At 36.7% G+C, this 20,446-nt stretch overlaps 1 protein-coding gene across 1 annotated transcript in view; it reads right to left on the bottom strand.

Annotated features, from left to right (window-relative positions):
- Positions 1-12,315, bottom strand: part of LOC310901137 (uncharacterized protein) — a gene marked incomplete at its 5' end in the record, with an annotated part of 96,680 nt that extends 84,365 nt beyond the window's left edge. Inside the window, 2 exons of the mRNA XM_083840261.1 lie at positions 4,301-4,494; positions 12,277-12,315. Of these exons, the coding sequence (XP_083696387.1) occupies positions 4,301-4,494; positions 12,277-12,315 (233 nt within the window). The remainder of the gene's footprint in view (positions 1-4,300; positions 4,495-12,276) is intronic.
- Positions 12,316-20,446: the final 8,131 nt, after the last annotated feature.

Here is a 20,446-nt window from a genome sequence, read left to right as displayed (position 1 = left end):
AGAAGTTTTGTATAATGGAAGTCTCAAAAAAAAATGGCTGTTCTAAAGAAATAGCTACAGTCTTGGAAAAGTATTTTAGCTCCTGAGATGGAGTATTTTATGAATACAGCCCACTCCCTCAGTCTCCCAATGTCTGTCAATATATGTTCTCCTTCTCAAGCCATATTTAAAGCTGATTCAGGATAGGGTTGGCCTTTTTTTTTTCCCTTTTTGGCCTGTTTCAAAGCAATATGGAAACAGCACAGTCTAGCCTCTTTCTAATAACTGTTGCCTGGGGAGCCTTGTTCAATTCAAACCCGAAGGGACTAGTGTACTGGCTGGAATACAGATGGCACGATTTTTTTTCTGACAGAAGTAAAGCAAAGCATCATGACTGACCTAGAAATGCTCTTGACTTAGGAACTGTCTCCAGCTCTCCTTACATAAAGAAAAAAAAAAAAAAAAGTAAAGAACTTTTCTAAAGGAGGAAGAATTAGTCAGGAAAAGAGTGAAATATTAGGGGACATTAGCATCTCTCAGAAAACTATGGTCACATACCAGCTATTAAAGATATTCATGATCCCCCTACCTTCATACAATGCCATTAATTTGCAGCTTCTCAGGTGAGTTCCCAGTACTCCACTATCATTGACCTGTGTATTTATTTGTTCTCTCTGCATGTGCATATTTGGCAGGTGCCGCAAGGGTTTGGCACTTTTACCAACAAGCACTGGAGAAAAACTGAACCTTCAGTTTGTTTGCATATTGACAATTACATAAGTGCTACTTTCATGAAGGAAACAGACAGTTTGATGTAAAGATCATTAAAGCCCTGAGTGAGCTGGGCCCTGGGGCCCATCCTCCTCTGCATTCATTATTTAGCTATTAAGTTGCCAATCATTATTGTCTTTAGCAGAAGAAGAAAAAAGAGAAAAAACACCTGTGTAGCAGAAGGGAAGTGCCTTGCTGGAGCTTGAGGAAGTAGTAGAGCAATCTGGACAGTAGAATCGCTAGTGATTACAGAAACAAATGGTGTCAATTAAAGTGGCATGTCAGCCTTCATTAATTCCAATGCACTATCAATATGCTAGCTATCAAATACTTTATCCTGAGGAATGACCCTGATGGATCATAAAGCCTTTGTCTTCCTGGCATTATGTCTCTACACAAAGACCTGCAGCTAAAGACAGACAACATTGTCACAGTTGGACCAGACACACATTAGCAGAGAATCAGGTTTAATCCATTAGTGAGTGAACCTTTTTTCTACGGTTGTTTGCAACTGTGTGGTGTAGTTGTTGATTTACTACACGTAAGAGCAGCAAACTTACGGGTTTTGTACCTTCCTTTCTTCCTTTCTTCCTTGAAAGCAATCTTTCAGAATAATCAGGAAGAATTTCAATAGTTCTTTCAAAATGAGGAAAGAGATAGATGGATTTATTTTATCTAACTCTGAAGCTACTTGGACATGGTGGATGGGGTAGCTTGGTAGCTTGATTTCAAATTGTAAAGCTTGTGTTCTGCTTAGGGCAATTTAGTGATGAGATGGGAAATTAACACAGAAGAGAAGATAGAGGTAAAAACAAGCTTCTAAAGAAACAAAAGGTGGAAATGGGTTTGAAGAGAGAATGCAGAAAAGTCAAAATAATATACTGTATATATGATGGTACATATAAGTCAGTATTTACTATTTGTGTTCAGTAACACAAGACAAAAGTCAGGTCAAAACTTCTTATGTAACTTTAATATACAGTCAACACACTTAAAATCCACCTCCTCCATTGGAATCAAATATATACTAATATTCCTTTCAAATTAATGCAGCAATAAAACGAGGCTTTAAACATTGCATTCTTTTAGAAAACTATTTAAATATGCTCCCTTGCAGCCCCCTGGGCTGTTCCCAAGCCTTCCTAACTTCCTGGGAAATCCGGCAGATCTGCATAAAATGCTCCAGACCGACTTCTCATCCCACTCCAACTGTGTTCTGCAAAATCAGGTAGAGAACTGCTAGAAGTGGATTAGTCCCTTGGCAGAGGGACATTCTTTCATGGCTTAAAGCCAGAAATAACCAGAATAATCCCAGAAGGCAGTGTAACCTGTCATTTTTAACATATGCCAGGTCATTTGGCTTCTGTAGGGATCAGAATCAATTCAGCCATAAAAATACGTTGTCATAGCACCATTTCCTTCTCCACTTCCCTTCTTGGCAAAATAGCTCACTGTAAAATTCCTGACCAATTATTAATTAGGAATCTGATTCTGCACAAGCGACCTTTTAAATCAATGTCAAGCCATCCAAGAGCAGATATCAGAATGAAGAGCCAAGCTGCAGAATTAGGTAGTTAAAAATAAAAATAAAAATCTTGTGAATAAACAATGAAGGGGTAATAGCTCTGTAAATAGGGATCACAACTAAAATGAGAATAGCATAAGGTTGTGATTCCAGTCCTAGGAACCCCCATAGATTACACCCTCTTTCTTCCACTGTGTCCCATAACTAGAAATACGTTGAAGAAACAACAAAAAAAGAAGGACAACCAAGTAAGGACTGTATAAAAGAGGCATAAAAAGGCATGGAGACTGAGACAGAACAAAGCCTTTGAAATTTGACTACAGGGAATGAACTAAAGCTCTATAAAAAGTACAGTGAAAAGTAGATCAGTGGTAGTAACCCTCACAGATGACATTGAAAACAAAGAGTAGAGATTGTGACAACAATCCAGTTGGTAAAGAGAGAAGGGTGTATGGATTCTTAGAATAAATTAGTTACTGTGCTTGCTACTAGTTTGGCTGCACAGCTCCAAATATTATAACAATCTGCTGCTATAATCCAGTTTTCTACATTTAGAAGTAATGTCAAAATAGACACCCTCCAGCTTGACAGAAAATGCCTTCTCCCTCGCCCCCTCCCCCCAGTGCTACTGTGTTCTGCCATTCCTTTTCTGCATCCTTCTGTGGAAAGAAAAAAAAACAACTGATTTTTGTAATTTGTGTGTTTTACTTATGTCACAGACAATTATCATGATGCTTTTTGGGTATATATTTAAGAAATCATAATGCTTCATTAAGCGAGCAAATATTTAAATGTGGTAAATATTATAATTTCCACTAGTGTTTCAAGCACTGTCTTCTTTTTTGAAATTAAAAAGACAAGATAGCAAGTACTGTGGTTCCACTATTGCAATTATTTTATAATGAATGCAGTGGGCCTATATATTCATTTTGAACCAGTCTTTAATGCTCCTTTGGTGACAGAGCTCTATTTTCAGCTTCTTTCTCTTTCTTTCCCTTTCTGCAGTCCTGCAGTTATCTTTCCTTTTCATGATATAATTTAGTATATATCAAGATCACAGTATATTTTCAATATAGCAGGTTGCAGTTTTGACTTAGATATATTTATTTCTTCTGAAAGAAAGAAAAGTTACTGATCTAGAGATTTTTACATAATTTCTAGAAGGGAGGTCATCCCTGTCATACAGCAGCTTTGTTGATCAGGCATTCAGTGACGGTAGAGAAACCTGTTAGTTCCAGTTTACAAGTCCTGAACCTTTTCCCTTCCCAGGTGGATGACTCAGGGTAGTGAGTCAGCTTCTTGCCCAAGTAAATGCTAAATTATTTAGTACCACTGAAACAGCCCCAACAGGAGAGACAGAAAAATGGAACATCTTCTTAAACCTAAAGGTCTGAGTTGGATGTGAACCACTGGCTTTCAGGTTCTCGTTGAACTTGTTTCAAGGTCCTGTTTTGAACACCTTAAATAACATGCCCATTATGCTGCAGCCACTGAGCTGTTGGTAGGCTAATCTTTCTGTGTTTTCCCACTTTCTTTGGAATACAGATGAGGTTATTTCTATTAGAATTATAATATTTTTATTAGAATTAAACATTTCAACTTTCCAAAATTTTTCACAAAATATGTATTTCCTGCTCTGACCAGGCCTATCTTCCAGTTTGTTATGGCTAACAGAGACGTTACTTTCTCCAAGCTGCTATAAACCAACAGAAGAGAGCAACATAAAGCCAACATAGCTATTGGGATGTGGCTTTAGGAACCTGTTGGGAACTTGCAGTGGGAATAAAGTTTAGTGTAAAATATACCTTTATCAACCTTGTATAAATTCTTGCTCCCCCAAATGTGACTAACATGCAACTTGTCACCTGAAGCGACTGAATGTGTCTTGATCACTGACATCCTAGAAAAAATGATCAGCCATCAGAGCAGGATGCCCAAAGGTGTCTTTTAGCAGTGTTGGGCAGGAGCAGCTTGCTGCACAATCACCCAGTAACAGACTGAAACATCTGGTGCCAATTAACTCACCTAAGCTCATTTTGGCAGCTTGCGCCATGATAGCTCCGTGTAAAATACCGGGAGGCCTGCTGAGGACAAGGGCTTTCCATAAGAATCTCACAACTTTTCATAAATCCCATTCTCTGTTGCAGTGATATCAAAGGGTCAAAGATCTTTCTAAGATAGTCCCTGACATGTTCTGTGTTAATGGTAAATGAGAGAGTCTACAAAAGGCAGGATAAATAAGTGAGTAGTACTGACTTTTATCCTCTAATATTCTCTAAAATTTCCTCAGGATTCTTTCTGAACTTGTAGCTCAACAAGTGTGGATACAAAGCAACTGTAATTATCAATGTGTGTACTCAAAGTATTGTATAGACATTGACTTAGATTTTGGTGGAAACTTGGAATTGTTCCAGGTTTCTGTATGAGTAAGTGGATAGCATGGATTAAATCAGAGAAGGTAAACTAGGGACTTTTTTTTTTTTCTTTTCACAGTCTGTGAATGCACTGTCATGAGGCACAACCAAGAGAAAGTTCTGTCAAGGTTAAGGGGATGCATTAGGGTATGGGTTTCACACTTTCCTTGGACTAACTGACTACCCACACTAGCAGGTGTCAAATACGCTGCATACTTTGCCAGCATATCTGTGGGAAAGGCTAGATCTGCGGGTGCACCTTGCCCTTAGAGGTGTTTGCTTGCTTGTTTAAAGCTCTTGGTGGATGTGTATCTTTGGTGTCTCCTTTTACTGGATGTTTTGTGAAATGGACGAATTCATGCCCCTAGTGCTGCTCAGATAAGAATTGTTTCACACTGGACATACTCAGTTTCCCTTGGCAGTAGCTTTGCAGACTCATTGTCCAGAGTGACTTTGAACTGAGATCTGGATTTGGCCCTGTAAATCTATTAGCATTCCTGTAAGTCAGTCAGTTCACATCGCTGCATTAAGTTGTCTGTTCCAGGCCATCCAGGCCATGAATACCTTCCTATTAGTGCCAATGATACCGTTTGCCTCTGTGGACTAGAGAACCACAGAAAATGAGCCACCACTAAAAGCTGATTTAAAAAAAAAAAAAAAAAAAGATCATTCGCTCAATTCACAACCTTAAAGGCTTTAACAGCAGGGCTGTAGTTTCCCTAAAATCCTAATTATAGTGAATTAAATGACTAAAATGCTACTAATTACTTTTTAATTTCAAGAGAGATGTTTACAAAGCACAGTATAATGAGTAATACAGTACTTCAAATGATTACTAATGTTGCCATTTTGTCTGACTTAATCTCAATTAGTATAAATCACAATGTCATCACTGCTAATTGCCATTCCTTTTGAGCAAAATGCTAATTTCGCTTTACAATCATACAATTGCTGTTTGTTTTTCCCTTAAATTATTCCATTTAAGAGGCCTGATAAAAGAAGTGTTTAGAATCTTTTATTTTCTAGAGCTCAAGAAGAGCAAGCCATGGACTGAAGATTTTGGGTCTATTTTTTCAGTAGACTTCTCTTTTTAGACCTTTTTTTTTTCCTATAATAAAAGCTTTCATCTCTCAAATGAATCATCAAGCAAAATGTAAATTTCTATCAAACTGTGCTTTCAAGGGATTTTGCTTGTTTCCTGGCTGTCAGAAATTGTCTTTATTATCCATATCTCAGTGAAGTTTTGAATATTTTTCATGAAGAAAAAGAACGTTTTGCACTTTAACTGTAGCTCCATTCTTACAAGGTTCTCACTGTACTTGTGAGAAGTTAAAGGTCAACAGAGAAAGTTAAAAAGATTTGCACAAGGTCAGAGAATGTAGCAAGGGAGTGCTGAAAGCCATGCTGAAATCAAGCATGGATCTCCTTACCCTACCTCGTGCACTAAGCAGCAGTCAGTGCTCCTGCCCTGTAAAAGGCTCACAGGAGTGGATTTCAGGTGCTTGGATCCTTTGTGTGGTACACACGCATTACAATGCCAATGTATTTCTGTTTTGAATGGGTGTGTCAGTTAATCCTGAAATACTGTGAAGATAATTGGAGTTTTGCCACTGTCTTCAGTTTGAGCGGGCTTGGACTCATTGGGAGTTGCAGTTGATTTACCTAGCAATATTCCGTGTGTTAAACAGAATTAAACAGCCTTATTCCCGTATGTAGAAGTTTCTTTGTAAACTTTGTGAGTCACTGTGAAGGTAGAAAGCTTTGTGTTTTTCCCAGCCCTCATTATAATGCAGTTAAGTTGCCTTTCAAGATTGTTTTTCTGTGCTGATGTCTAAACTTTACTTTTCATACTGGTATAGGCAATACCACTAGGACTATGCTACTGTTGACGTAAAGAATGACAGAGATGGGATTTAAAAAAAAATGCTGCAAGTCTAATCATTTTGCATTTTCCAAGCTTGCACAATAAATAAACTAATCAATCTTCTAAGAAAACATTTCCTGGAAATAGAACTACATTACAGAGTAAATAACACAGGTTTTATTAGGCTTTGATTCTGGTTACTTATCATCTATCTGTAACAAATACCTGAAGAACAAAAGCAGAGCAACAGAGTTGACTAGTCACCCTCTCGAGATTCTTTGGCTAAATGGGTTTGTTATATTTTTTTCCTCATGTATTTTCACAGTTTGGGTGAGTGCACACCAAGGGATTAGAAAGAACTGCATAGTATTTTTACATCATTGTGCCAAAATACTTCCCTCTCTTTCTACTCTGTTTTAAGCTTAAGCCAGGTATGTAAGCATGGTGTGTTCCTATGCCAGACAATTCTGCCCAACTATGTAATTATTAGCCAAATCTTCTTTTTGTCTTTCCATTTTCTGTCACTTGAAAATCTAAGCATTATTTAAGTTTTATACTGTTCTTCTTGTATTTCTGTTTTCATTTAAATAAAGAAGTGGAACTGTTGCATTGTTCTGTAATAAATGTCATAGACTTTTTGATCCCTGCACTAAAATCTTGTTATATTTGTATGTGGCTGGACTTTTTATCTTGATATATTTTATAGCACTAAGTAATTTAACCAAGTTACTATATTTTTATATAAAATGAGATATTGCAATGCTGAATGTCAGATGAAAAACATAGAACTTAAATGATCTACAAGTAAATGGTATTCAGCAAAGTTATTTTGTAGCTGTTGAGTTTTAAAATGAAAAAGTTATTCATGAAGGTCAAATCAGGACTCATATCTTTTAAAATGTGAGTTTGTCTTCAATCTGGGTATAGTGTTTACATATAGCTCCAGCGTTAGACATTCACCTCAAAGCCTTCCTTTTTAAAAATGCCTACAGACTTTGAAAGAATTAATTTCTTTAAAAGATACTGTAACATCTCTTTGGAAAGCATAGGAGCAAGTAACCACTGACTCTCAGGAAAAACTAAAACAAACAAGGAAAACCCTTGCGAAACTAAACTCACTATGAATTGCAAATACAATTATCCCACAAGTCTTCAATTAGAATGCTTTCTGTGTATGCAGGAACAGAAAACAATTCCATGTATTCTTAATCCATCAGATTTAGAAGACATGCAGAGTCTTAAGAACAGAGTATTACTTTCTATGAAGTGTTTCCATCTTAGTGACTGTGAAGAACTCAATGCTGTACCTGTGAAAATCTCATTGTGGATGGCATCTTTAGTTAATAAAGGCAACAAAACTGTGAAATACAGTCATTACATGTTTGCCTATGATAACAAGAACTAGGTGTGAAAAGCAAAGAAATCTTTCGTTTTCTTATGTTCCCAAATAGCAGATATTGCCTCTTCCATTTTGAGAATTCCCTCAAAGGTGGTCTGGCTTTGTGTATTGCCAAGACTAGTATGTGATCAAGAAAATCCCATTAGTTTCCAACCTTTTTCCAGTTTTATAGTAATGAATCCTATATTCTGGTCTGGTGAAAACAGATACAGATCAGCATGATAAAAACATTTACACCCACTTTAACCCTGACTCTCTCTCTGGTGCTAATTTCCCCAAACAGCAGAAAGATTCTTCCAGATAGAGCCAAAGGCTCAGTTTTGACATTGAATAACATGTTGTCAAGATTAATCTATTACTGTTACTGGAAATTGCTTCTCAGTCAATATTAGGAGACATCACTGTTGTATCTCATCAAACAGGGTAATTTCAGAAGGAAAGTGAGTTGCAGACATTACATTTTAAACTTTTATATGGTTCTGTCTGTCAGTGGATGCCAGTGTTCATTTCTCAACAGACAAAAATGCTTTGCATTCCATTGTCTAGTCTAGGTAACAGTTGAGCCTTGGAGAATATATTGCAGGCTATTCTGACAAAACAAGGCATGTGACCATAGCTTTCCATCTCCTGTGAGGTCAGTTAACAGGGTGAACACAAAGACAGTATCATTATTTCAATTACCAGAACTGAAAATCCATCTATAGCAATCAGGAGAAATGATCACTGGACTCTTTAGCACAGTAACTCCTACTCTGTAGTGCTTCAGCCTGTGCTATTGTGACTTGGATTTTTATTCCAAAATCAATTGTTATTCTGGCAAACAGTCCCCTTTAAAATATTATCATATTAACAGAATTAAAGAATTGCAGTTTGGGATTTTGCCCCTGTACTCGGCTCTGGTGAGGCCACACCTTGAGTACTGTGTTCAGTTTTTGGCCCCTCGCTACAGGAAGGACATGGACGTGCTCGAGCGAGTCCAGAGAAGGGCGACCAAGCTGGTGAGGGGTCTGGAGAACAAGTCTTACGAGGAGCGGCTGAGGGAGCTGGGGTTGTTCAGCCTGGAGAAGAGGAGGCTCAGGGGCGACCTTATCGCTCTCTACAGTTACCTTAAAGGAGGCTGTAAAGAGGTGGGGGTTGGTCTGTTCTCCTACGTGCCTGGTGACAGGACGAGGGGGAATGGGCGAAAGTTGCGACAGGGGAGTTTTAGGTTGGATGTTAGGAAGTACTTCTTTACCAAAAGGGTTATTAAGCATTGGAACGGGCTGCCCAGGGAGGTGGTGGAGTCACCATCCCTGGAGGTCTTTAAAAGACGTTTAGATGTAGAGCTTAGCGATATGGTTTAGTGGAGTACTTAGTGTTAGGTCGGAGGTTGGACTCGATGATCTTGAGGTCTCTTCCAACCTAGAAATCTGTGATACTGTGATACTGTGATTTGAAGTACAGTTCTTTTACTCAAGTCTCTTGTCCCTGTTACCTACTATCCCCAGATGTTTGCAACACTGCTGCAGGAAATTACATGTGAGTCTGAACAGCTGTGAGACAACTTTCTCGCTGTGAAGACCTTGCTCCAGTCTCAATAATGGGAAATTTCCTTAACTGCTGTGGTTCCTTAAAAGTGTAAAGGTTTTTCTTCTTTACAAAAATCTTTTTTAGTAACACACTCATGAGGATTGAAGATATACTGGGCAGTGGTAAAAAAAATGGTGCCACACTTCAATGTTGCATTAATGCTTCTGAAGGTCTGTATAGTAATTATGATGAAAAAAAAAAAAATCTGTTTTATCTAAAGGTAACTGCTATAGTATCCGAGATATGCTTTGCACAGAACACGGGGTTAGCAACATATTTCTCAAACTGTGTGCTAGAGTTTTATGGCTGTCGCTAAAATGTCAACCATTGATCCAGAGGTAATAATATCTGAGATTCAATTACTGTGGATCAATGTTGGCTTTTCAACAATAACCTTTGTAACATGCTAGGCAGAAATGGAAATGTATCTTACTCCACATACCTAGAACCAATTGACAGCAGTGGTGTGGTACTGTTAACATGGACAAATGGGAAAAGAAACCATTTAAGAATCAACTTCCAAAGTTTAAGAAACTTTGAGCATTAAACTGTGTCCCAAGGAGGTTGTGTTTTTTTGTTTGTTTTTTGTTTTTTTATTTTGTTTTTTAAAAATTTATATTAAACTTTAATAATTAATTTGAGAAATCCTTAAACATTTGCCTGGATATTTTCCTTTCCATACATATATTCATTCACTCCCAGAAAGATTCCGATTTCTAAATGAAAAAAACACTTTTTGATTTCACAAAGTTCTTAATGTTGCACTGAAAATTGTTTTTATAGCAATTCCCACAGAAGAAGGCTGATTACTTCAAGTAACACTATTGTGGCTTTTACTTATAAGTTTAATCCTTTATTTATCTGACTGGAAAAATGAATTGCAGCAGTAAGACATGTTCAGTTTCTGCTGCAGCATTCATGACTGACAAGAGATAAATTCATTCTTTCTGACAAAGAGGAATAGTAACTGGATTTTTTTTCCCCATTCTATTATTTTAACCTGTGGTTTTGGGCTCAGGCTGTATATTACCAAAGCCAGTTCTGAGAACAAAGTCCTTATTTCAACTCCCAGACACGTCAGTAGCACTGTGTTGCAGAAAAAGAAATTAAAAATTCTCCAAATTTTAGGGAAAACTTCACACAAGTTTAAAACAGTAATACCAAAGCAATTTTTTTCTATTTTGTTGTGTTTTTGTTTTGTTTTTGTTTTGTTTTTTCTTTTATTTCCTGGTTTGTCATTTTTCACAAAGCCTTGTTGGCTCTATTAATTTTATTTATTTTTATGCGGAGAAAGTTCTATGTAGTATATAAATAGGTCACAAAAATGTACTGTTCTTTCCTATTTTCCATGCCTAGCTGCACTTATTCTTAGATAGCTAAGGAAGATATCTGAAAAAGGAATAGGAGAATAATGAGGTATATGTAATGAGAATCTCCCATACATTTTGGATTATCTAATTGTGCAATTAAAAGGTGTGAGTGTTAAAACATGTCTTATGTTATATATACATATATATATGCCATATTATACTGTCCAAGGTAAGGCTGAAGTTGTTGAACACTCAGAACCTTCTTCCACATTAATACTGATGTAACATTGTTATAGAAATAGTTATAGAACCCCACAGTCCTTTTTCACAATAATCAGATCCCACAGAGGACAATGATTAAAAGCTTTCTGAAACTTTTCAAATCAAGGATTCCTCTTTGTTTCTATCACCTCCTATGGCTGCTAAAATAAAACCCACAAAAGTATGTTCCATTTGTCTTATGTGACTCAAAAATAAATATAGCAGTTCAGTATATCTCTCAAGCTGTGTAGCTGTAGCTGAACATCCCTGTAATACCTGAGGTATATTAAAGACAATTTGAAATGAGGACTAAACTGATAGCAATGATGGCAGGCAGTAATATCACCAGAAGCAAAGGGAATTGGACTTATGGATAGAATGTCAGCCTTTGTGCATGTGCAGCAGAAATGCCTCCACCTCTTTCTCCCTGGTCTTTCTATCGTTCATCATCAGAACAAGACACTACCCTCTGACACTTGAGCATCTCCACAAATGAGGACGCAATGGTCAGTGTCTGTATGTACACACTTACTAGTACACAAAGTTTAACAGGGCTGCAGAGTAACAGCTCCTCACAGGCTTCTACTCTAACTGCAGGTGACACATCTGTGCAGGCTCAGGTTAAGCATCTCTCCTTGCACAGAGGAGCAGTGTCAGTGTATCCCTTGGAAACAATTTTGTCTCCCACCTAAATGGCGTAGTACGTACAAAGGGTAAAACTGAAAAATCCAGTGAATACAGGAATATTCAGGAAAGGTTTTTCATGAAAATACATGGTGGACTGAGGCAAAATAAGGCACATTACCCTTAGTCCGTTCAAGCTGGCTTTCATTTCCTGCAAGGAGGTGAAACATTTTCATTCTTACGTCAATACAGTAACTACCATTTTTACTGTGTGCAATCATCAATACAGCTTTAAAACTCTTAGTTGCCAAAGGACTATCTAAGAACTACCTGCAAATCAAGGATAACTTCATATCTCTTTACTCCACCAGATTAAAGGATATAAAAAGGAATGTGCAGAGAGTTTTCAAGGGCTTCCTTTGGGATCTATTTGTCCCTGTGACCATAATCGGTATTCTAGGATGATTTAAAGATTCTTTCAGGTCCCAAGCCACAGAAGTGAAAGCTGAAAGGCCACAAAAGCCTTGGCTGCCCAGCCTGTATTTGTCCATCCTACATACCTGGAGGGTGGGAAGCCAAAACCTCCTCCTTTCCGCCATCTTCACAGGACTTCATCTCTTCTTTCCCCAGAAAGAAATATGCAGACAGCAACACTGGATAGGAAAATACAGCAGAGCTACATGAGCATGTCTAAGCTCCCTCCTGCCTAAAGGAAGAAAGATGTGCCTCTGAATCTAAGGGACAAGATCCCTTGTGGATCTTGGTCTTAACTCATGCAGACCTTACTTCCTCATGAATTTATAAGCAAACCTGTTCACTCCTTCAAGCACTCTGGCAAAGAGTCCCCCTTTAACTGGGGACTAGTCAGTGTATCCCCTGTCACATTAAAGGAGGCCTGGCTATTGCAGGATAACTGATAATAGTATTGTATTTGAAAATATAGTCTTGATAGAGGTACATACTAAATGGTTGAAGTGCACAAAAAGACAGTTCTCTCACTAGCTTTCAACAGCTGAAATTCCACAAATGGACTTTACTGATGTAAAAGTAGTCAGAATTGGGTCCATCATCTCCCCTATCATAAGTAATCTCACTAGGAGAGTAAAGTTAGGAATTTGGTGATAAAGTCCAGGATAATCAGCACTCACATTCTAAAAATAATTTGTCATTTAAATCTATCTACGCATCTTCTTTTTGTACTGAACAAGTGAATGGGATGGTTATATCTCCAAATGTCTAATCTGAGACATATGACCTCAGCCAAGGTGACTTTTAGTACAAGCATGCGTCGCTGACACTACTCAGTTAATACAGTGGTACTCAGTATATGACAAAGTGCAGAACAAGCCCTCCATTTCGCTTTTACCTAATTCCCTAAACTAAGTTTATCATTAAAAACAGAACCCTGGAGATTGCTATAACCTTTAAAATATACATTAAAGACAAGGAAATGACTTAAAATGAGTCATACTTAAGGCTGTTTTTTGCCTTTAGATTCTAGTTGTCTGTAAAAATTAGTTGATCTAATTAACAATTTTGATTTCCTCCTCTTCTCTCCCCCACACAGGAAATAGGGAAAAGGGTCCATCTAGGTTGTGCTTGATGAACCTGATCAAATCATTTAGCTTTTCTCTAGAAGACAATGAGATTGAGACATCCCCACTGCTTGAAATTTAAGCTCTTCTCAGAACTTATTACCGTTAAAATTTCTTGCTGGGTTTGTACAGTGCTTAGATCAACTGGAGCTCAGTGACTGCTGTACTATGAATTTACATGAGCAATAGGTCTACTTCTTACTTGTAAGTCTATCCACATCTACTTCTTGATCATTGGCCTGTGTAATGTTTCTTTGCTCAATTGTTAATTGGATGGATGAATACCCTAGTTAAAAAATACTGCTATAAAACAAAGATGTTGTAAATAATAGCAGGAGCTTCTCCATTATTTTTGCAGAAAAACTGTAGACTAAAAAGAATGTTGGGACAAGAGACATATGCACCCATATCTCAGACGAATATGCACTGTTCCCACAAGATATATTTAGAACAGATTTCTCTGGCATGTGAGTCACCACTTTCCCTGTCATTTTCACAATGAAAGGAAAATGATGCTTTCTCCTGGCATAGTAGAAAGGTGTGATGCTCTTTGTAAAAGGCATTGTAAAAACAGCAGTAACTGATCACCTTTGTGCTGTGATTCAGCTTCCCTCTCTCCCAGATGTGCTTTGTTTCAGAACAAGGATATAGTGTTCTCTCTCTTAAATCAGAGTTTCTTTATCCAAAATATAGTGTAAACTTCCTCTGGCTATTGGTAGGACGTCTTGGGAATTTCCAAAAGCAGCTTACGAAAGAGAAATTACATGAATATTTCATTTTATTCACAGCACTTAATCAGGAGCTTTGTTAATCAAGGTTCACATTTTCTGCAGTTCCCTTGGGTAGATGTGTGTGTTTCTGGGGCTACCAAGAAGGGTCAGACTGTATCTTCTTCATCAGATGTTCATAAATTACTTTCTCCCATTTAGTTAAAAGTGCTTGTTCTTTATTATAGAAACATGAGAAAAATTCAAACCTACCATGGCAGATAACAGGGTCCACATGTTTTCCTTGGAATGAACCAGCAGGAGATCTGAAATTCAGACACTGCTTGCCCCACACATCCTAGCTGTAACATGATTGATAAGTTATTTCACTCAAAAAACTCAGCTTACCAATCTAAATATAGTAAGTTTTGTCAAGCAGAGAGAGAGGAGATACGAATGTGAAAGCTGGGGTCATCAGAAGTTACATTCATAGCTCTGATTATTCTGATTATTTTCTGTATTCTATATTCTGTAAAATGAAGACAGTATTTATTGAATGTGGTAAACTCCTAAATTTGAAGAAGCTGTGGAGTACCAGGTCTGATTATTTACACATTTTTTAATTTAAATATGAATATCTAGCTCCTTGTAGAAGGTTCAGACAAATGTAGTTAAGTAACTCTCATCTACCAACTTTCCATGCAGTAGCTAACAGTTTATCCAATAAAATTTGCTTGCTAATTAGAATCAAGATATTTGTATTTAAATTTCAAGACATGGTTCTGCTATTCAATGAGAAAATTATTTTAATTCCTCATGTAATGGAAAAGAATCAGTCAGTCAGATACATCCGGGATAATAGAAGCAGTGCAATTACAAAGGCTGTGCTGGACTGTTTTTTTTAACTACTTAATCTGAACATTCCTTCCTCAGCATAGATTTCCAATTACACTGCATTGTTGTTGATACATGACGTGTGCAAGCTTTATTTTAGCTAATTCTTGTCAATGAAACTTAGCAGCTAGCAGAAATGCCAATTTTGATATGCAAGGAGCAGTATCTTTGCCAATACTTTGTAAAAGTTTTGGTGGAAATTTGATCTTGTACTGGCAAGCACAGACTTGTTTAAGATTTCCACTTTTTGAGGCTTAAAAAAGGCATGAAGTTGTGGAAGAAATGTAACTTTTGTTGATCATAAGGAGAAGGGCTGAGGTTTAGGGGACAGGGTTTTATACCATTTATTTACTAGAGCTGGTTGTACAGAAAAAAAAATGCAAAAATTTACCTGGTACCTTTTTTTTTTTTTTTTTCCACCATTGAATGTAATTGAAATACTAATTCATTTTTAATGTGGAAAAATTCTACCAACTATATTGTTGTATTGGTTATCTGTCAGTGACAGTCAGACTCTCCCAGTAATTAGAAATTAAATACATCAAACTGGGAAGAAAGTGCTGAGAAAACTCTAATGGAATCAACAGCCTTTTCCACAGAAGCATACACTGGAATAGTCTTAACCACCACTCAGTTTTAGTTGCAACTTATAAAGGTACAGTACCGCTGCTCATTTATGTTATTCTCGAACGTGATTTGCTCTATTTTTCAATAAGCAGTCTTTGTTTAACCTTAGAAAGTTTTAACTAAATACACTTATTTTTAGCTTTCCTTTGTTTTGATATTTAATCAATGAGACATCATAACAGACTTTTTAACAGTAAAATGAAGTCACGGTCCCATAGAAACTGTTTTGCAAAATCCAGACTAACTTATGTGAATACTTTCAGATAGGAAAAATGGGGAGAATATGGAAAAAATGTAGAAATACCCATTTATTTTTAGGATTGCTGAAACACTTGCTTCAATAGGCATTTATTTTCAATATTAGTTTTTTTGTTGCAAAAAGAATTTTAGAATTTATTTAAAATAAAAACGCACAAGCTATTTCATTTTGGATAAAGGAAATGTCAGAAAGGTGACCTCAAAGGATTTTTCTGCTTTGAGGTTTTTTTTGTTGTTTGTTTTTTTTTTGTTTGTTTGTTTTGTTTTTTGCTTTATTTTTTCATTCACTACATTCTTCTTCAGATTCAGCATGAACTGAATATTTTTCTGAGGTCTGCAATTTGCAGTTTGCCACTAATCTAATGCCATTATTGGCTGGCTACTGCAGTATTCCCCTCCTGTGCTTGGAATAGGCCTTTAAGAACAAAGCCAAAGTTGATGCTCCAAGGACAAATGCAGTACTGTTTCTCCCAGAGCTGCTTGTTAACATATCAGAGACCAATAAATAAATAAATAAATAAATAAATAAAATCGCAGTACTGTTTCACCTGCCCTTGGATTTTGTTCTCAAACTTCTCTTCACAATCACAAAAACTAATCGGAGTGTTGCAATGTGTTGTAGTACAGAAGAGTTAAGCATTTGTATGGTGCAATCTATATAAATTCTTAGCATGTGATAAAAAAGTCCTGCATACCTGAATACAGCCCAAGTCAAAGAATTGCTCATGTTTCCTTTAAAAATTGAGTTGCTTTTACTGCTCTCCCTTGATTGCTGTTTCCTCTTGCATCTTCAGCATACCAAGACACTTTCAGATGTCCATACTTAAACTGTATATTTACCATAGTCATGCTTTTTTATGCTAGGCTTTTGGGAGTTAGTTTTGCTGGTCTGGCCAACTCCTGAAAATTTACATTTTTCCTTATTTCCAAGTCTAGCTTATAACCACTAATTTTCCTCAAAATTTAACCCTTTTTTTTGAAAAAATATAAAATATTATATTCAAAATGAATAGACAATCATTTATAAGAAGGGTTGATATGAAGCTAGTATGAAGCTATTTCTGCTTATTTAAGAATAGTTGATTTGAAACTATTTATTTATTCTGAAAGGTTTTTGCCAACATTTCAGGTGCAAAATACAGTAGTAAACTTTAATTTTTAGCTGAAAACTGCTGTAAACTGAAAATAATTTTGGAGATAAATAAATAGGTTCTAGAGATGTGGTGTGCTTGGTTTTGTTTTTTTCCCTTATAATGTTTTGAAAGAAAATCCAAGGCAGGTGTCTCTCTGTGAGAATTTCTGCTCAGACAAGAATACAATTTTTAATGTAAAAGTTTTACCGTCAAAACCTTAACCAAGTTTATATTTAATAGTTATACCATTGACAAACTACATTTTTGAGAACAAAACATGAAATCATTTCATTTTAAAGGATATGTTCTTTCAAGAAGTTCAAACAGGTACAAACAATCCTTGAAGGCAGATTTCCTTCACTGCATGCTTTTGTTGTACTGGAGCACTAATAAACAATAACAAATGTCCCAAAGAAGAATTCTTCTAGTATTTTAGGGGGATCAGATGAAAATGTGAAGAAGCTACGTCTCACATCCAACACCCTTAAATAGTCTCCAAATTCAAGTAGGAAGTTCATAACTTGTTCTTACTTCTTCTCAGGACCATGACAGAGTCTGAAGTCCAACACCTATAAACAGCTGGCGTTCTTGAGCCAGAACTTCTTCTGTCTTTGCTAATGCCAAAAGTGAAAATAATGCACATAATTAAGATGAAAAGGGAGAAGAGAGGAAAAACAGCACATACAAACTCCTTACATAGCTTCTTAATGACACATGGGGACCGGGTATTGTTTACTTTGTCTGGGCCAAACTATAAATTTTGAATCTGAGCTGTAAAAAAAGTATAATACTAGCTGTAACGCTATGATACTACCACAGATTTTCACTTCTCCATTCATATTTAAAATGTGTCCATTTTATTCTCTTGGATTATAATTCATTTTAATCATTGCATCTTGTATTAGGCGTTTTTCCTCTTTTAGGAATTTCTATAAATATCTTAGAGTGGACCAACATGAGGGAATGTGATTTAGACACCCTAATATACCACCTCTATTCTTCTAACAGTAAAACACTAAGAGACAAGGTAGAACTTCAGAAAAGAGAAGTATCCGAGTGAACATCTTTTTTTTTTTGCCTGTGAGTCAGTCTTTTGGTTTCTGTGAGCTGTTAGATGTTGTTCCAAGCCCCTTTCCCTGCAGGATACAAGGCTAAGAAGGATTACTCAATCATCAAAACCCCACTGGCTCAGCTTATGAAACAGAATCTTCTACACTCACTGGGGAAGTAGATACGTGTCTTCTGGGATGCTTCAGGCCCAATTTTTGTTGCTCTTGATATTTTAGTTTGCAAAAATGCTTTCAAAGGTGAGCCCTAAAACTAAGGGGTACTGAAGTGGAAATATGAACTGTTGCCAGAAGCTGATTTACTCTGAAATCAGAAATGATAGTTAGGTTAATTTCATGGTGAAATATAAATTCCAAGGATTTCTTTTTTCTCTCATAGGGATCTCTGTGCCACTGAGTCTACATCAGAGTAAAACAGCAGCATGATGAGTTCTGCTTAGTGTAAGAAGTAGCCTTATTCCATGATTTGGTTGAAACTCAAGATTTTTGTTCCTTCATCTGTAAAACTGAGATAATCATATTTATTAATCAAATTATTTTGATTCATAAGAGTTAGTGATCAACGGTGGTCAATTTTCAGAGTCATATTTTTGCAAAAGAGGGAGGAAGTATCTTTCATTTAAAGAATCACTTAATTCACAGATGCTGATTCCTGCATTAGTGCAATTTATAACTTCAATTTCTTTCACTATTCTTGCATAAAATGTTGTATCTGTAACAGAATTAGCATTGTTTTTAGGAGGGACGGTCCCCTCATCCCCTTAGAATTTAACAGGTAAATTCATTGCCAAGGGCAGTATGCTATGCATTCTGATACAGTTGTTAGAATTACTTATATCAGGCCTGAAACTGCCCCTATTATATAAAACAAATTAGCTGGAAGCTTCTAACTGCCTTATGGTTTGAACCACTCCATCCTTAGAATTAAACTCCAAGGTACTAGAACATGTAAGGACCAGTGATAAACAAAGCCTGCTCCAGTATATTTAAGTTCTGATTGGAAACAAACTTTGGAAAAAGCACATTTTATTCAGTGGGTATAAATTAGAAGCACAAATCAAATGATTTGTTCTATGAAGTTTAGGATCAAGCCAGAAGCTGCTCTTGCAAACATGAATTATAGTTCCTTGGGCACATCTATTCTTATTTTTCACATCGTAACACTTTGTCCATCAGTTTTGTAAACTAATGAATTTCAAGAGAGTAATCATCGTGTTTGCAAACTGCAAGAGTTCTGATAGTTTTCTTGCCCTTTACTTTGTGTGTAGTCAGACATTTGAACATAAAAGCACACCATTGATAATTGATCTTGTGATGAATGAGACCATTAACTGACCTGCTAAATGCTATTGGCAAGCATGTTTGTTTTTTTCATGCCTGGAATACAATCCCTCCCTGTTCCATATATGTAAATTCGTATCATATGAAATGATTGAACAGTCATACATGAAACCAAGTTGCAAAATTGTACTTTGTGTTCAGGCCATGAAGGCATCTTCCATCATGGAAAACACTTTCCAAGCTACACAGAAAGGACTGATCCCAGAGCACTTACTGTTTCATCTCATCTTACAGTAAAGATTCATACCTCTAGCATGAGAAAAAGTGGTCAGTATCATGCTATCATCCATCACACTTATCTCTGCATATATTTTTTGTTGTTGATGTAAGAAAATCAAGACGACTTTCTCTTCCAGGGGCCAATGAGTGCCAGGAACTGGCAGACTGCATAAACATTAATCAAGGAAAAAGGCAACCTCATCAATTCAGCATTCTAACTGTTGTCTCTATCCTTGTTATTTATGCCACATCCTTATACCTGTAGAACCTGCCTTCTGCAAAAACTCGATGTGTGTTTCAACAGGCAGAGACCCAAACACATTGACCTGCCTGGAATACCAGTAGATTATCCTGAGGAAAGGCATTTCACATTATCAGTGTTTCTTTATACTCCGTGAAATTACATTGGAGAAGGGGAGGATATGGTGTGTACATCTGAAAAATTTCAGCGGTGACAAGAGGAGGTGGCAAAGCATCTGGATGCTTTGCAGAATAGCAAGGAACCCGTAGGGTATACAATGTCTTTCATTAGTGCTGCATAGTCAAGTGGGAAATATGCCTACAATAGGAAGGCCTGAGGCCCTGATACAATGTTAGAAAAGAGACTTTGATAGTTATTATTTCATGCCTCACCAAATAGCTGGGTTTAACTTTTTGGCTGACAATAGTTACTGACATTTATCACCTAATAACAGCTAGTACCATCCAGTTTTCTTGTAGATTGTTGAAATCAGATGTTAAATGAAGAGAGGAAAAGCAAAGCATAAGACTCGATATACATAATACAAAAAGGTATTTTTTCCTCTAGTGAAGACATCATCTGATTGCATTGTAAGATGAATATAAAGGTTTTTTTCCTGCTAGACAGTGATTGCAGACTTCTTTCTTC

Source organism: Anser anser, assembly GCF_964211835.1.
Source record: "Anser anser genome assembly, chromosome: 5".
NCBI classification, from domain to species: domain Eukaryota; kingdom Metazoa; phylum Chordata; class Aves; order Anseriformes; family Anatidae; genus Anser; species Anser anser.
This window is presented reverse-complemented; position numbering and strand designations above follow the sequence as displayed.